This window comes from Siphateles boraxobius, unplaced genomic scaffold (assembly GCF_051911475.1).
Source record: "Siphateles boraxobius isolate OS27281-9 unplaced genomic scaffold, OSU_SipBor_1 5, whole genome shotgun sequence".
NCBI lineage: Eukaryota > Metazoa > Chordata > Actinopteri > Cypriniformes > Leuciscidae > Siphateles > Siphateles boraxobius.
Window position 1 is genome coordinate 31301516 of NW_027509141.1, and position 18358 is coordinate 31319873.

Consider the following 18358-nt stretch of genomic DNA (forward strand, 5'->3'; position numbering starts at 1 on the left):
AAAAATACATGAAGGTCTAGACAAAGAATGGCAACTTTTTAAGTCACCATGAAATCAAAATGGTCAATTCTTAATATTTATGGAAAATTGCAGTGTTTTATTCATGTGCCCTCATAATCTTTAATCAAAATAACTTCCCCTTCTTCTTGCAGTCACGACTCTTTTCTGATGACCTGTTTACTTGTGCTGGGGCGGACCTGTCACTTACATGACATCACGACAATAGCGATCACAATCATCCAATCAATTCTTAAATGGACAAAATCAAGTCCCGCCCTACATTTTTTCTTGTTCAAGAAGCAGTTTCACTCAGCTATGTTACAATAAGAAAGAAGAGACTATCACAACTTCCGTTTCATGAAGACAAAGAAATTCAAACGTGATATTTTTGTTTAGCGTTTACTGAATGAACATACTTCCATTTGTGTTATTTAAGCTTTAATGACTTCACAATTGTTGTAAAAATGTAAGGGAAAAGTGGATGCAAATGAGTTTCCATGATTACATTTAGTCTGTAAACAGAGTAACTGCTGATTGCATCACTTTAGAACATCAAAAGCCATTCTCAACTTTCTCTTGACAAATGCAACAGTACAAAATGACAAAATGCACAGGTTTACAGTTACCCTAAAAAAAACTATTTATTGAGCGATCACAAAACAAAATATTGCAGGAGACACAAATAAGAGCACACTGCAAAACAAATACGTTTTACATTTGCTTATATACAAAGTCAGCAACAGATCCATTGATTTTTGTGTGTGGATGGATAGTCACACAAAGAAGAGAAGACACTATTCTACACAGATAATAACACGAGGAAACGAGCATTGCCCACAGACCTGCTGCTTTGAGTAGAACCGACAGAACACATCATGTCTGAATGAATGAATGAATGCACAGATGAAGAAAGAGATGTGAACGGTGAAAGCCTGGCCTCCGTTCATTTCCATTACAAGAATACAGAAATTATTCAGCAATCGTTAATATGTACTTTAAGAATTAAAAAGTGATTAAAAACAAAATGTCTCATTTCTGGGCACTCATGTGAGACAGCTGATTTGAAAAGAGAAAAAAAAAATGAAAAGAAAAAAGCATGTAACATATATTAAAGCCCTTTATAAACTGATTCAACAGTATTCAATCTCTAACAATCATATACAATAAATTATAAGATCATAAATCCTGCCTATTCCGTAAAAGCCACAAAACACACAAGAAAATAACACTTTGTTAGCGCACATCATTTGAATTATTCCTCTGAAAAAAAAATCATTACAGCTTATTTGGGCAAAGATGCATATGTTTTTTAATAAGTGTAGTCACCAACTAGTATTTGGATGAACAATATTTGTATTTAATGCTAAAAGGTCAGCAATCGGTGCAGCTATCAGGCATTTTTATGGCAGCACAACTAAAGCTTTGTTCTTAGTTAAATCCTAGATTTTTTGGGCAGATTCATCAATTATAAAAAAAAAAGTCTTTAAAGATATAATCCGAGTGTCAACACAAGATACGAAGAAATCCTGCTTCATAAAACTACACATGCATATGTTGAAGTATTCAGACTTAAGATCTTTCATCATGATACACAGCCACGGAAGCTTGTTTCTACAGAATAAGGGTCATTGAAACTTTATATCACATTTCAGTTTGTATCTTGCAATTCAGACTTTATAACCTGCAACTGCGCGTTTATATCTCAAAATTTATGAAAACAAAACGTCAGCATTGCAGGATATAAACTCACTGCAAGAAAAAAAAAAGTCAGAATTGTGATATAAAAGGTTGCAATTTCCTTATTTTTTATTCTGTGAAAACCAGCTTCCCTTCACAGCTCTCTGAACATTGGCTGTGGCTCATGACACCTCTGAGGAAGATTAAAGACACAAGAACAGTCTGAAAGCTACAGCAGAAAGTCTTCACGCAACGTGTTGGCGGAAAATTACTCCACTGAATCATGCAGCTAATAGTCAGGGAGTCACTATTAAGTCAGAAATAATAACATTTTATAGTAGAAGACAACTGCAATGTTGTTTTAGCTGCTATAAAACTAATATTTAGAAGACAGGAAGAATTTGCAACCCTTAGGGGGTTTGATAAAACAAAAACGCATTTTAGTTTTGTATGTTAACCAGTATGGGTATTTACTGTAGCAATCAGATAAATTATGTAATGATTGGGGTCCTAACATGCATATATGCATAGACAACGAAGATGCCCATATAATGAATATGAGTAATTAAATTATTAATAAAATATTTATTGTTAACTTGGTAATAATGGCACCTACATAGAGTTTAGACTAGCTGTTTGTGGTTATATAACACTATATCCATTCTGGGCAGTAATAAATGTGAGTATTTGTAGAAGGCACTTAACTTAATGCTCACTAATTAATGTAAATACCAAGATGACCATCAGCGATACACAGCCCACACTTTATCCCATTAGAAGACAGTTTTCACACTGGCTACTGCATGTGAAGCTTGTCCATGAGCTGTAGGTCATGAATATTAATGAGCTGGGTTTTGTTGTTGTAATGAGTCTCAAATAGGAAAAGATTTAGACAGAGCCATAGAGACGATCTGAAATGTGAGGAGAGACATTATAAAACTTGATGAATATGAATTATGTGATAATCAGTCAGAAGAACTCCTTGAATCGCTGAAAGGCAAATATAAAAAGATGATTATTTCACAAAATAATAGTTGCTCTGCACATGGATTTAAGGAAAAACTTCAACTGAAAGTACACTACCATTAAAAAATGTGGGGTCTGAAAGAATTTTTCGGTTGTCAGTTATGCTCAACAAGGCTGCATTTATGATTTTTATGATTTGATCAAAAATACAGTAAAAACAGTAATATTGTGAAATAACTGCTTTCTGTTTTACTGTATTTTAAAATGTAATTTATTACTGTGATGCAAAGCTGAATTCTCAGCATCATTACTCTAGTCTTCAGTGTCACATGATCTTTCACAAATCATTCTAATATGCTGATTTACTGCTCAAGTAATACTTCGTATTATTATGAATGTTGAAAATAGTTTTTGTGGAAACGGTGATACATATTATTTCAGGACCTTTTGATGAATAGAAATTTCAAAAGAACATCATTAATTTGAAACAAATCTTCAGCAACATAAATTTGATTAATTTAAAGTGTCCTTGCTGAATAAAATGAATAATTCCTCAAAAAAAATTCTTACTGACCCCAAACTTTTGAATGGTAGTGTACATTTCAAATGCATTGAAGCTCTAAATGCACAATACTAGCTTCTAAAATGTCCATTCGACCCACACTTTGACTTCACTTGGGGGAGTAAAATGCTTTCACGCTATAAATTATACAAAATAATACAAGCAGCTCTCTAAACTTATTTCACAGGGAAAGGGGGCAAATTCCGAAGCAGATCTAAGCTATATCGCTTTGGCCCACGAGTGAGGACGTGTTACTGACAGTCAGTGTAATAGAGAATGAATGAGACGGGCAGCTACTGGACAGACAGATGAGGAGCTGGTCTGAGCTGGGATCTGGGGTTATGGGTAGGACGGGGATTGATCTCAACTTCTCCGAGATTTTGAATGCTGGATCAACCACTGCAATGTGATATCTGCAGGAAGAACATGGAGAGAGGGAGAGATGAACAGTTAGGTCAATTATATAATATCTTCTGATGCACTTCACACCCTCTCCCAAACTAAAGTATTCATAAATATCTTACAAAAAATGCTTTATAAAAGTTGTCTCAAATTACACACTATACACTTGTACATACTTATGCACTATAGTCTCAACCATGTAGTGTATGAATTTTATAAGGTTATTTGGTAATTCAACATCTGAGTCTGATAGCCCCTCCCCCTCCGCTACATAACTAAAGCTGTGACAGAGTTCATCAAGTTTGCAACATTCCACACTTTGTTTTCCCCCCCAGTTCATTAAGTGCATCATCCGAGTATTTAAAGTGTACTTTTTGTATTGGGAATTTCAGTGTGTACACTACTCACTATTTGTGCTACAAAACAGCATAGAACAGTGCAGAAGTACGCAAATTGGGACGTACCTTCAGTATTACAAATATTTTCTTGCTCAGAGTGTGTGTGTGTGTGTGTGTGTGTGTGTGTGTGTGTGTGTCATATTTTGGGAACTGATGCTTCACAGGAAAACACATGATCTTTTCTTTGCCAATTAGCAATTTGTGAAGCCAATAAAAACAGTGAGTAATGTAGTATAATGAATGCAAATGGATGGCTTTTCAGATTAGCGGAAATGATGATGAAATCACAACCACCACAACTGTACTTCGTGACAAAAAAAAAATCAAACTAAAAGGAACAAAACAGCTCTTAATCGCTGAAATGTGACTGAGTCACAGTAAGGTGGTTTATGAGTCATTTGATTCTGTATTGTAAATAAAGTTGAACTCCACAAGACCTTTCTTCTTTTTTTTCCAGTTCTGAAAGCACATAATGTTCTTTGTGCCTTTCTAACACTCACTTTTTCAAGGAATTTGGTTATTCCAAATTAACCCAATTTCTTAATGGAAATTTATTGAACCTTTGGACAAAATCTAAAAAGAAAATGTATTTTATTGACCAGTTCAGGGGCGTCGCTAGGCCCTTTTTAGAGCTTCTGCCTAGCCCCCCTAAAAATTTGTGATTAATGTAGGCTACACAAATTCATGTTCGCTTCAGTCTTGTTATAGTACTCAGATTCAGCGCGTTCTTCATCTTCAATCCGCAGCGGCGCCGAGCAAAGAGCACGTCAGAAACAGAGGACAGGGTGTGTGTGTGTGTGTTCATCTGATACTCATCGGTCTGTCACTGCTTGTCAATGTCAGAATATTTGAGCTGACCAATCAAATCAAAGCAGGCGGGCTTTATGTTCACAGACGCTGCTGAGCCCGAATTTTAACATTGCGAGTCGACGCGTACGGTCAAGTGCGAGATAAGATGTAAGCAGATGTAACTAGCTAAACTTAACATTTCATATGTGACATATTTTTTACGTCATAAATGTTTAACGAATGACAAAAAAATAATCAGGCAAACTAATATAGTTTTGTCTAATTTCGCCATTTTGAACTGAAAATAGGCCTATGTAACGTGATATAATGTAATAATTAGTTTACAGTCATTGTGAGGGGACAAGAAACATTAACAAAGCCGTTTTCATCATGTTAGGCACAAGATTAATAATGAATGTGTACATATTGAGAATATAATACAAATTGTAGCCTTTAGTCAATTAAAAAAGCTCAGCTTTAGGAGGGGAAGAGAAAGGGATGAAGAGACTGAGAAAAAAAGGAAGAGTGATGGAGATGAGGAGAGAGCAGGTATTGACAAATAATCTACCGGCCACTGACATGGTTTTAAAGCTATTTCTTATCCTTTTTTTTTGGTCTTAAAAACTGTCTGAGAAAATGAGTCATAGGCAAAATCATATCAAATCAGTTGACCCTATGTTTACTTTCTTCACTGACAGACACAAATGAAAAGCCTATATCAGTCAAAGCTCAGCTTTAGGAGGGGAAGAGACAGGGCAAGAGAAAAACAAAGAGAAAAAGAGTGTGATGCTGATGAGGAGAGAAAAATAATCAGCTGCCCACTGACATGGTTTTTAAAGCTGTTATCCAATTTGTTTGGCCTTCAAAACATCTTAAAATATGTAGATCAGAGAAATCAACATTTTCTCGGGGAAACCCAGAACTCCCCTATCTGCCCTACCTCACATTTGGGACCACAGTGATTATAAAACCCTGCCTTTGCATGGTAATGAAACTGGTTAATAGTGAGCATTAGATCCTAAACTAAAGTGTTACCTTTTGTTGTCACAGTTTTACATTTTCAGGTGTATAAAATGCAGTAACTCTCACCTATATTGTCTTTCTCTTTGCATGAAATGGAGTAGCAGCAGATCTCTCTGTCTTGAATCGCAGACAGGTTCCTGCAGAAAAGGAAACATCATTTGACATTTTTGAGAGTAGCCTCACATTAACTTTTTCTCAAGGTATATTGTCTGTGTAAACTTCACAAAATCCCAGAAACCCAGAAATAAAATGTGCTGACGTCTTCAGTAAAAGCAAATACCATCAATTAACAACCTCATCACTCACAGTAGGTCTGTCTTTAAAGGCTTATATTATTGTTCAAACCCAATTTCCCTATGGAGAAAATGAATGGAGTTTTTATTTCCAGTTCCAGTTCATGACCGTTGCGCGATATATGGGTCTGTATAAAGCAGGAAACACTAAATGAATCTCTCACTCTCATGACCCCAAACTTATTAGTCAAGGAATAACATAAAGAAAGATCAAATAATGCACAAAAAAAAGATCTTACATCTTTTCGATGAGTTGTTTCTCGTCTAGTGCGATAGATAGGTCTCTTTTGTTGCCAAGGACAAGTACCTGTGAAGGATAAAGTAACAATAAATCACCCACAACGCACCTCTTAAATTGTCTTTAGATTTAAACTGCATGTTTCACATTGGCAGTTTTGCTTTCAGTGCTTAAAGATTTATGTATTTGGGTGTTGGTCCTACATCAGATCGTGCTAAAACTGTCTTTTTAAATGGGTAGCTTTAGCAAAGAGTAGACGTCCCATCACTCCCTACAGACAGATAATCAATGAGCGAACTGTTTCCTCTGTGCTGATTTCTCTGCCATAGAAGAGACCAGTGAGGACATCTCGGACCACAGGAGCTGACGGTACAGATGCTTAGTCATGCTCCTTAAATACCACACAGCAGCAATGGAAAGATCTGGACAAGGTGTGGTGCGATGGCTCGGCTTGAGTTCCTGCCGTTTTGGTAAACCCAGCAGTCATAAAACAGCAGGAAGTATTAATAACAGACAGTTTTCCATTAACACCACAGGGGAAATGATCAGCTACAATAATAAAACAGAATTCCTCTTACAGGAATGCCTTGCAGTTGTGGTTTGTCTAACAAGTTGTGTAGCTCGTTTCTGGAGGCTTCCACCTTTTCACGATCCGCAGCATCCACCATGTACCTGAAAACACCAACAGTTCTTTATGGAGCCTGTAATAACACAGTACTGTAAACACTAACACTACTTTTGCTAAATAAATCTTGCTTGGGTGATCAGGACAAAGCAGAGCAGTCCCAATTTATTTTGCGATAATGACCGGTTGACTGTACATTATCCCACAGCTACTTAACAAATAAATACATTAATGGACATGAAATGTTTCTTGAGCATCAAATCAGCCTATTAGTATGATTTCTGAAGGATCCTGTGACACTGAAGACAAGAGTTAGACTGTAAATGTGCCAATATTAGCCAAGTAATTTCCCAAATATTTTAAAAACATTTTGTAATAATATTTAACAATATTACTGTTTTTACTGTATTTTTGATCAAATAAATATAACAGACTTCTTTCAAAAAACATTAAAAATGTTTGCTCAGTTGTGTATATTTATTAATAATCTGCAATTTTAGTAACCATTTTCTGTGGACTGGCCAGCTAAAACATATTTAGCTACAATATAATATGCCTAATTTTAAGTTCTCTCTCATCTAGCTCCTAGATACAATTTAGTGGTCATTAAACAAACCTATCTACCTGCTCAATGCCACTGACCAATCAGAACCAAGTATCGCAGAGAATAGTGGAATAAACCATTTCAAAAGTGTCTGAGGGAACAAACAGCAGATTATACTCACACTATGGCGTTGACGCCCCGACAGTATCGCTCCCACATGCTCCTGAACCGCGGCTGCCCACCTATATCCCAAATCTACATGAGAACAACACATTTTTGCCACAGGGTTGGACACGTGGACATGATTGCAGGCATTGGTGATGTAACATGATGATGTGACTATATAATGTGTATGAAAGAGTTTAAAACTGGATTCAACAAAACCACCCTTGATAATTAGCACAGATGAGACTAACCTTTATGGTTACGTTGCCTTTGGTGACTTTCCTCATGTTGAAGCCGACTGTAGGGATCATGTCTTCATTGAACTGACCGGACTAATGGAAAAGAAACATGTAGATCATTACAATTAAATGGATAAAACAAATCTACATGTGAAGGTATGCAAGGGTTTACAAAATGACAAACTAACAGTCTGACATTTCACAAAATAACAACACGCACAAGAGGAAGTCAACATTACAATTCAGCAACTCATAGGTATTCTTAGTAACTGTAATGGGAATTTTTGGTATCACAAGCCAGACAGTGTCATGTCACATGATTTAGTAAATTTAATCAAGAGATTTCATGTCTCACAAACAGATCTCTTTTGGATGAAAAGGGAAAAGCAAGATCTTTCCTTTAAAAATATGATCAGAACTATTCATAGACCGAGATATTGCAAAACCCCCCTATTAAATATAGAAATCTAAAAGAGCTTAGCTAACTTGAAGGTCATATTACAAAACACTTAAGTGGTGCAATTATACAAATTGAAACTAAATTGGTTCACATTTATGAGTGAAGAAATACTGGCAGAATTGTTTAGCGACGTACAAATACAGAACGAAAAAAAATAATGGGTTAAATGAATAACCCATAAATCATTCTCTGAAACTAGAATGACACCTGTGAGTGCGAGATGCTGAAAAAGGAAGAGATGTTTCTCTTTTCCTCTTTGAATTCAGACCATCATGTAGAGTTGTGAAAGTAAAGTGACCTTAGAAACCCTGACCTTTGTAAACTCATTGTGCTGCATTGCAGAAACTTTGAAAAAGGCCAACTTTTCACGATCGCCTCAGTAGACAAGAACCCCCAGTGGGACAGTTACTTTTAGGGCATGTTGCCTAATATCAGATTCAGTCTGCTGTGCTCAGAGACCTTTCAGAATACAGGCCACACCAAGGTTGTTTCCAGCTTTATCTGTTTAAATAAGATGCAATGCTCCACTTGCATTCAAATAAAACATTATTGTGACATTATTAGTGTCACAAACTTACAACAGGGTGACTTAGACGGTAAACCAATTCAAAACCACATGGAGCTTCCAGAAAAGGAGGATTGTTTTGAGCAGTGATTGATCACATAATTCTGTAATTAATTGGGCACCGACATCAACATGGAAGCAAAGCCATAATTCCTAATTTACGCATTATTTATGAATTTGGTTACATACGATTTAAACTAAAACCCTAAAGCACACCATTGGAATCTCATCCACCCTAAAAGTCATAACACTGAAAACAATCTTCAAACCTGGAGAAACTAGAACAGGATTGTAATTCATATTTCATGTACAATCTAAAACGTGAAGCAATCCGTGAAAGAAAAATCACATCCATATTCCTAATAGCACATTACTCATCATATTAAAGGTTTTCAAACATCTGTTCTCCGCCCCCTGTCAGGCTATGACATGACAACAATAACATAAACAGCTCAGTCAAGCTTCAGTGTTCAAACTTTGAAGAATTAAACTGGACTTACAGCGATAACGTTGACAAAAGTGGTTTTTCCAGAGTACTGGAGTCCCACCAGCGTCAGCTCCATCTCCTCCTTCCAGAAGAGCGACCTGAACCAGTCCATGAGCCGGTGGATGAGAGCCATCATCTCTGCTCTGCGCTGCTGGATGAGCTCTGACGATCAAGATGAGGCAGGGCAGATTCCGTTCCTACTGGAGGGAATCGAGGAGAAAGAGGAAGCTGCTGAGGTGGTCATGTGACAACTACTGACGCACAATAAACGCGTCGCTCTCGACATAACAATGCGGAAATCTTTCAGAGTAAAAGTCCGCGAAAACTCGAGTCACACTGTGGTGTTGAAGGTATTTAAATAAATATTAGGGACACTTTGAAGTGTTTGCATAAAAGTAACAAGCAAGAAAACAAACAAATAAACATTTGGAAAACTTTGAATTTTTTTTGTTTGCAGAAACCTCCCCAGAAAAAACAACGTTAATTTATTAATTAAAAATAAAGTAATCTTTGTTTTAGATTGTCACCTAAGTAATCTAAATAAACAAAAAATGTTTTATTTATTTATCAAACAAATAAATAGATACATATATTTATTAAATGCATTGCATTCAATGTATAACCATTTTTTCTGTTTCATTTAGTTACGTGCAAATTCATTATTGTATTTAAAAACATAGTTAAAAATGTAAAAATAATAGGTTAAAACAAGATATAAATGAACACGTAATACAGTCGAACATACAACTATTAAGTAAAATAAGTAGCTTTATACAAGAGTTAAACAAATGCACGCGTATGTATTGAGACGCTAAGTCTTCTCCCACGTGCAGGACCGTAAACATTGTGAATAAAAAAAGTAGAAACATATGTAAATTGAAGCTGCGAGCAGCATTTGATCGGGGTTCAAGCATTTAAGGCCTTTAAGCACATATGCATAAAAGGTTATTAAGTTTTATTTAGCAAGCATGTAACCACTGACATAATAGATGGAAAATACCATCTACAGCCAATACAGGCAATTTACCATATGAAATATATGGTTTTAAAGCTTTTTAACATCTCCATAACATTTTCTATGCCTGTTCAGAATGTTATGTCACATATAGGCTATTCACCAATTTTTTTGAAGTTCTGAGTTTTCGATTAGGATTTATAGGCTTTTGAGTGTATTTTGCCAGGTCCATTTTCTAAATGACCCTGTTATAGCCAACCAAATGCAACATTTCCACTTTTTTTGATAATTATTGATCTAGAGAGTCCAGAGAATTGTCTGCACTGGTTTGGTTCCGATCGGGTGAAAAACCTAGGACTAGTTTGCTACAGTAAGTTTTTAACATAATCGCGAATATTTAGTAGTATAGTTTGTATAATATAGTACAGTATTTGTACAGTAGTACTAATCATAATTTTAACACCAGGTATCCATAAAAGGGATGTTTTTTATTTCCTGTTTCGAAAACCACTGCAAAACAACGGACTGTAGCTAATGTATAGAGGAATGAAAATATGGAATGATTTACCATTGATATTATATATTTTTTTTTTCACTACGTGCTTGAACCCCTAAAATCCTTAAAATTATTTACAATAGGATTTCAGCAGTTCGTGCTTGAACCCCTAGTAAATAAATTGTTGCAGTTCATCGATATTACACGCGATGGCGCTAAAAGCTTTATAATATGAGGATGAGTCCTTCTTTCATGTCGTAACATGACCTCATACTTACTGCAAACAACGTAAATTATGTAAATTGACATTGTTTACTGAAAACATTTCCACTGTTATAAGGTTATGTATTGCGTTAATGTTATTTTGTAACACTATGATTTTTTTATTACCGTCATGTTTGTTTCTTTGTTTGTTTCTTTGTTTTAGAAACGAATCATATTGTTTGCTTTTTTGAATACTTTTGATGAATGTGTACCCAATTTTTAATTTTGTAATTTCATCTGAATATCAACATTTGTGCGATTTAGTCAGTTGAAACAGTTTTTTGATACAGTTAATTGATCTAATTTTGTGTCTGTGGAAAATAGTGATAAGTGACATTGTATTAAATATAAAGTTTTTTGTGTCTATTTGTTAATGAGTGGACACATTTTTGGATGTGTGGAGTAAAACTAAAAGTTTTTATTTTGAAGTAAAAAATATCAATAATGACCGGTTAGGATGACACAGAAGACAAAATTATTGTAATTAATGGGGTTAATTTTAAGTATTTTAATGAATTAAAACATCTTCACTTTCATTACAACTTATAGGTTAGTAGGGTGAAATTGTTAAATTTGCATTCATAGTGTTGCAATTATGACATATCTTCAATTAAATTTGGGCATTTAAATAGGCCTAAATAAATAGAAATATGCCTGTATAGCCTAAGTCATAGAATAATTTTCAGATAAATATCTTTTTACTGGTATTCTGCTTTGTCTGTCTTCGCAATTCAATTGTCAAAATAAATATTTTAATACAATAGTTTATTTGCTCTCTTACATTACTGACACTTTTAAAAATATATAAATATTAATAATAATTAACCCAACTTACCCTTCTTTTAATATTTGACATTTTGTGTTATATTTAAACAAAATTAGCAAATGTTTCTATTTATTTCCAATAATAACACATTGGCTGATGCATCATCATCCTGCACATGCTAAACTTATATATCTAAATATCTTACAATTTAAAGTTAAAACCACATTGTTCTTAAGGGGGCACCTTCCCCCATCCTACCCCAACCAAATTGACTAATAATATAATATAACCATACGTTATACCTCTAAAAACGTATTGATTAATTATATTAACTAATTATATCACTTACAGAAAATATTACTCATTTACAGACAACATGCTACTATTGTTGTCCCACGATCCAGAAATGTGTTATTGTCCTGCCAGGACTGCTGGATCGGATGTTTGGCATGTGTGAGTGTGCTCATGCGTCAGTGCCGTGTGGCTCTACATGTGAGGCCTAGTGTGATTATTACTCCGCTGCCTGTTTACATCCTAGCGGGCGGAGGAGCGGGGAAACTGCACTGGCTCGAGCACACAGCCAGACACACGGGAAGACTTAGCCTATTTTAACAGTTAACGAGCATTAATAGGTAAAGGACGTGGTTCTTCTACGTATGTACATCGGCTGCAAAGACAAATAATAATAAACGATTATGTTCTTTGCTAAATTTTTTTTGGGTTATAGTCGTCTAATCTGCTATAAAAAGTGCCTCACATAACCTGACAGTTTTTGTTATCGACAAATTCATGGACTTTAGTTAGGAGCTGGATACTATTGGAGAGGCTTGAATATCTGTAACCTGACTCTTATCATATTGTGTGTCTAAAGGATTTGCATAGACAGAACAAATGTATGGGTTGTGTAAGTGTTATATAAAGACGAACTGTGATGATGGGTAAAACAGCGAGGTTGTTTCCCAGCTTAACATGTTTAAGCTCTCCAAACACAGACTCAGACACATGGTTTCCACAGGAAAAAAAAAACTTTATTAATACTTTTCCTTACTGTATATCAACAATACTTTAGACAAAATATATACATCAAACAACCTTTTCTTAGGTCCCAAAATAAAAAGTAAGTACCTCTTCCTATACAAAACTAATATATTGTTTTAAACATTACATTCACTTTCTTTTGCTTCTATGTAGAATCCAGGATTAAAAATGTAGATATCCGCCATCATGTTTACTGCTTTAAACAGGTAAAGGCAACAGCATGAACAAATGTATGTCCTAATTTGACCAGAAATGAACACAGAACATGATGCAGATCGAGTCTAGGTCCAAAAAGCTATGTACACAATCTCATGGCATACAGCACTCGGCTGTCTAAAACTCGGCAACATAAATGTGTGGGTCACGTATCAAAAATACAGATGTACAAGTAGTATAAACAAAATAATTACATAACGCAGTTACCTCACAACAACTTCACCTACGTGCACGAATGGATGGCAAACTCAAAAGCTACAGCGGAGCCATGGTTACATAACTCTCCTATTTACACGAGCGTCACGTCTCGGGAGTCGATGGCGTCCTCGTTTATGCAAGAAGATGGGAAACGTGCACGCGCCTGTACGTGCTCCTCTCAACCAAAGCAATGACATTTATTTGGAAGCATTCTAGTCTAAAAGGACGGTTCTTATCGGTTAAAGCAGTCACAGAAGCAGAAGAGAGTGGAGCTTCCTGATCAGCGTCCACGGCACAGAGAAATGTCCAAAAAAGCAGCATCTACAGGGGTGATGTTTTATTACAAAAACGACTTTTGTTTACATTCAACAAATGAAAAGGTGCTTGTGCAAAGGGCAAAGTCTTTATGGTTGGGTGACCGTCTGCACGTCACATTCTGGGTTATTGTTTTGTATTGTTTTTGACTTAAACATTCGGCATAAGTGCAGAGTGCAGCCGTTCGCCCGCCCCAGGTCCTATTTCTGGAAGGACAGTGCTCACTGTCCTCACTTTGACCTTCTTCACAGTGTCTCACAGTGCTTTGCACGGGACCTCCTTCACCCGTCTGCGTCCACATGGACCGTTCCATGTCTGGGTGTGTGTCTGCTGGCTGTTGAGGGAGCTGATAAGAGTGTGCGAGTGTGTATGTGTGTGTGTGTGTGTCTCTGCGGTTGGAGGGAGGCCGTCGTACTTCTGAGAGGAATCAGAACAGCTGTTTGCCGTGTTGGAGAGCGCTTTGAACTTTCGTCTTTGCGCCCTCTTCAACAGAACACTCTTCGGGAGCTTATTCAGCAAGGAAGTCCACTCTCGAGACCAAAACATTCAGAGAGCGGGCTGTTGGTGGACCCCAGAGTGAGTCCTCAGTCTTTGGTTTCCAGGTTTAACGGGGGAACTTGTTTCAGGGCCTGCAGGAGTGCAGGAGAGTCCATGGAGGTTGGAGGGCTTGCGGGGGAGCCCACTCTTGAGGACATGGCCAAGGATGAAGGGAGTTTTTCTGGAGACATCCCCGCTGGGGAGCCGCTGAGGCCTGGGTACAACACAGGCATGGCACCCGGGTACCAACACTTCTCCAGCATGGGCAGGTATGCTGCGGCCGCACCAGATGGGAAGAGGTAGAAGGGCATGCACAGAGGTTGGTGTGGAGAAAAGCTCATGTAGGGGCTGTGGGAGTCCACTATTTCATGCCCTGACAGAGACTCGTCTTCCGAAGAGTCGGACCTCTGCCGCTTTGCCTGTGGCTCATCCATCTCCTCTTTAATGCTGCCGCCATACTTGAGATCCCCAGTGTCTTTGCCATAGAAGGCCGAGAGCTGGGCCTTCGGGTCACGCTTCTCGAGCTCGCCTCCGTAGCCACTGTCGGTATCCGTATCGCTCCCGCTCTGCTCGCTGCAGTGGGGATAAGTCCTTTGAATGACGGGCACGCAGTTTTTAGCGTGACCCTCTGCTGCTTTGGGCTGCAGGCCTGTCGGTTTCTCTCTGCTTTCTCTGGGTTTGGGAGCAGGCTCGTCCAGACGAGGGCTCGGTGGACTCTGAATGAACTGAGACGCCACTTTTTGAAGGTGGTCAATTATGTGAGCTGGCGTCAGATCACGCATGGTCTCCTGGTTGGCCAGTAACTGAAGAACCTCCTTGGCGCACAAGTGGAACCCGGAACGGAACATCTCCTCACTGGATTCTGAGTGCCCATTGCCCTGTTCACCTGCAATAAAACATAAGTGTTAGAAAGCATGCCAATGTGTTCCTTCACAACAGTCTAGATCATGTTCTACATTGCACAAGCCTGTCTCAATTTCTTTATTTTGCAATGTGCTTGTTATGGTTGGGGGGGGGGGGGGCGGCAGGCATGTGAAAAGTTCATCAGGGTTGCTTCCTGCGACACGGTCAAACATTGCGTTATCGCAAACTCACCGATTTGCATTCCATTCTGCAAGGAAATGATCTTCTGTTGCTGCTGCTCCAGCAGGTTGTTAAGAGCTTTCACATGCTTGAGCGTCAGCTCCAACACAACAGCCTTCTCCAAGTGTCCCAGAGTCTAAAACAGGAAAAACCCAGATAAGCATGTTGATTTTTGTCGAGGAGTAATGAAGACTCTCCTCTCCGCTCACCAGTGCACCAAGTAATATACAAATACTCTAAAAGACAATCTAACACGCCTTGTTGACATATGAATAATGAACCAACGCCAGATTCACGATATGTTGTGCCAAAAGTTAATGTGATGTTTACAAGTTGTATATATTAAAAATGTACATCTAGAACATTATAGGAGGATGACTAATCTAAAAGCAGGACAAACATGATTTATTCATGATCAACAAGCAGGTGGCGCTTTACACTACAACATAGTGAGGTGAGCCCATCCACTCCCATATTACTTACAGTGAGTTTAAGGTGTTCGGGCAGCAAATCCTTCAACTGCGCGATGCATTCGTTTATTCGGTCCCTCCTTTTCTTCTCGATCAGTCGATGAGGCAATTTGTACGTATCCTGGGGATCAGGAGTTAAAATGTTCTATTAATTTCCATGCGTAAAAAAATAATTGAAAACAAATAATAATAAATAAATAAATTGTGCAGTTTAAATCTCTTTCAGAACACTAAAATATATTTATACAAAATTGGGAAGTAAAAGTGTGCGCAAATATATTTGTGCGTAATTGCGCGTTTCGTACCTTACTGTCCTCACTGCGCTTCATTCCCCGCCGGGGTTTACACATATACATCGGAAAGTCCATTCTATAAAATAAAAAAATACAGTCAATAAAAGATAAATCTCTCAAGAAAGCGATCAAAAACACGAATAAGCAGCGTCTGGAAGACTGACTTACCTTTCCATGTCAGAGATATCCATACATGGTGGAGGCTGAGCACTGGTAATCCTCTCCATTTCACCCTATCAATATGTCTTAGTGGTGTAAGAATAGGGTTGATTAAAATATATGTGTATATATAAAAACAAAAAAACAGATCCTTTACTCTCTCGTCAAAGTCCACAAGTATTTCCCTCGAATAGTTTTCGCTCCAGATATGGTCCCTCAAAAAGTAGGACGCAAAACTGCTGTTGTTGTGAGGTGGAGATGCAGGAGGCGTTTGTCGGCTCCGCTGCTGGTTAAATGAGTGTATGTGGGTGGGTTTGAAGTACGTGTTAAATAAACCCTGTGACTGCAGACACGTCTCGAGCTCCAGTCACATGAGCCTCACGTGTGTGACGGCGCTTTCAGAGCTCAACCCATTTACAGCAGACCGTCCGCCCTCCCGTGTCCCGTGTCCCACCATGCTGCTGCGCGCGCTCTCTCCGTGCACAATAACAGCTCGTGTCAGGGACGTGTTTTTATGAGCGCCTTATCCTGGATTGACTTCAAAGCATGATATACTATACAAAGATTATATAAAGTGGTTTAGAGTGTTTTATCAAGACAAACCATACATTAAAAAAGCGCATGATTTTCACAATTCGACTTATGTAATTACGACAGCACCACAAAATGTCTATTTAAATGTCCATATATATATATATATATATATATATATATATATAAAATACACGCATGTATTATAAACAAACTTTTGTTTGATGCGATTAATTGATTTGACAGCACTAATATATATATATATATATATATATATATATATATATATATATATATATATATATATATATATATATTGTATGTACATATATATATATATATATAATCTTTAATGTTTAAAACATTTTCTTAAATCAAAAAATCAAACACATTGTATATTATATAAAAAATTTAAATGAAACTGCATATATTTTGTATTCTATAATTAACACATTACATGAAGTATAACTATATATATATATATATATATATATATATATATATATATAGGGCCTATATATGCGTGTTATTTAGAAATCCCTCTCGAGCGCTGTGTTTGCATAAAGTATTATATTGCTTTACAAAGAAGCAGCACATATTCTGTTTCACACACGCATATGGGCCTGAACGTGAGCGTGCAGCAGAAGCTTCTAGAAAGAAACGGATGTCATATGAATAATGTGCAGAGCACCTGTTGCTCCATCAATATAATGCTAGTATTCATTATCAGAATTCCCCTGGCATGATGCTGGCACATGAGCGAGCACGGCTCAGTTGTCATGGTTACACAATAGTAACAGATGCGCGGGAACTAACGCGCCGTTTTTTCGCACCGGGACCATTTAACGCTCCACGTGCAGCCGCTCATGTCTCTCTCGTGCTGCGGCTCGGTTTGTTGTTGCCGGTTGTACTCGGCGGCGGTCACGTTGAACTCCTCATGGCGGCGCAGGGAAAGGGCGGAGGCGGAGAAACGATTCAATCCCAGGGACTGACGTCATCCGTTTATTTTAGTGCAGGGCAGCTCGAGCTCATCCCAGCTAGGCGCGCGCACTCTGATGAGAACGGTGCTCTCACGCGCTGTTTTAATTGTAAATAACGCGCAGAATGACTCTCATAAATATGGCAATATTTGTTCTAAAAGTCTTTGAAATGGTGGTACAATAACTAAGGCGTGGAAGTCCTCGTAAAATACAGTAAATAATTAGGTAGCATTTAGGCTACCTGAGTTCATACTATAGCCTGCATATTACATACTGCTTTTCTCTCACTAAAATAGATCAATTTTTCATTTGAATGCATGCATGGATTATTCATTTGGGCTACAAGAATTGATTCATTTGATTATTTAAGAAAAGTGACCCTCTCATTTCTGTACACTGAAATAATTTGCTAGTCAATTTCACATAGCCTATGAATGCAAAGAAATTGCAAGTAACACATTGCATTAAATGTGAGATTTTGAAGTACAAAAACTGATGAAATGGTATCTGTTTCTCACAAAACATAGCCTGTTCAAATAATCTTTAGGTTTTAGAACTGCTAGCTTAGAGATTTTGAGGTCTGTTGATGAAATCCAGTTAATAATTCAAATGCTAATAGAACTG

General features: G+C 37.4%; 2 protein-coding genes across 2 annotated transcripts; both read right to left on the reverse strand.

Annotated features, from left to right (window-relative positions):
• Positions 1-615: 615 nt before the first annotated feature.
• On the reverse strand, positions 616-9719 carry arl8bb (ADP-ribosylation factor-like 8Bb). The gene is made up of 7 exons (XM_077203974.1): positions 9447-9719; positions 7934-8014; positions 7699-7772; positions 6927-7020; positions 6350-6417; positions 5884-5954; positions 616-3618 (listed from the first exon to the last, which is right to left on the reverse strand). Exons 1-7 carry the CDS (start codon positions 9567-9569, stop codon positions 3569-3571), a joined length of 561 nt encoding a protein of 186 aa, XP_077060089.1. The 5' UTR covers positions 9570-9719; the 3' UTR covers positions 616-3568.
• Positions 9720-12920: 3201 nt separating this feature from the next.
• On the reverse strand, positions 12921-16710 carry bhlhe40 (basic helix-loop-helix family, member e40). The gene is made up of 5 exons (XM_077203980.1): positions 16233-16710; positions 16077-16140; positions 15785-15892; positions 15314-15437; positions 12921-15104 (listed from the first exon to the last, which is right to left on the reverse strand). Exons 1-5 carry the CDS (start codon positions 16289-16291, stop codon positions 14266-14268), a joined length of 1194 nt encoding a protein of 397 aa, XP_077060095.1. The 5' UTR covers positions 16292-16710; the 3' UTR covers positions 12921-14265.
• Positions 16711-18358: the final 1648 nt, after the last annotated feature.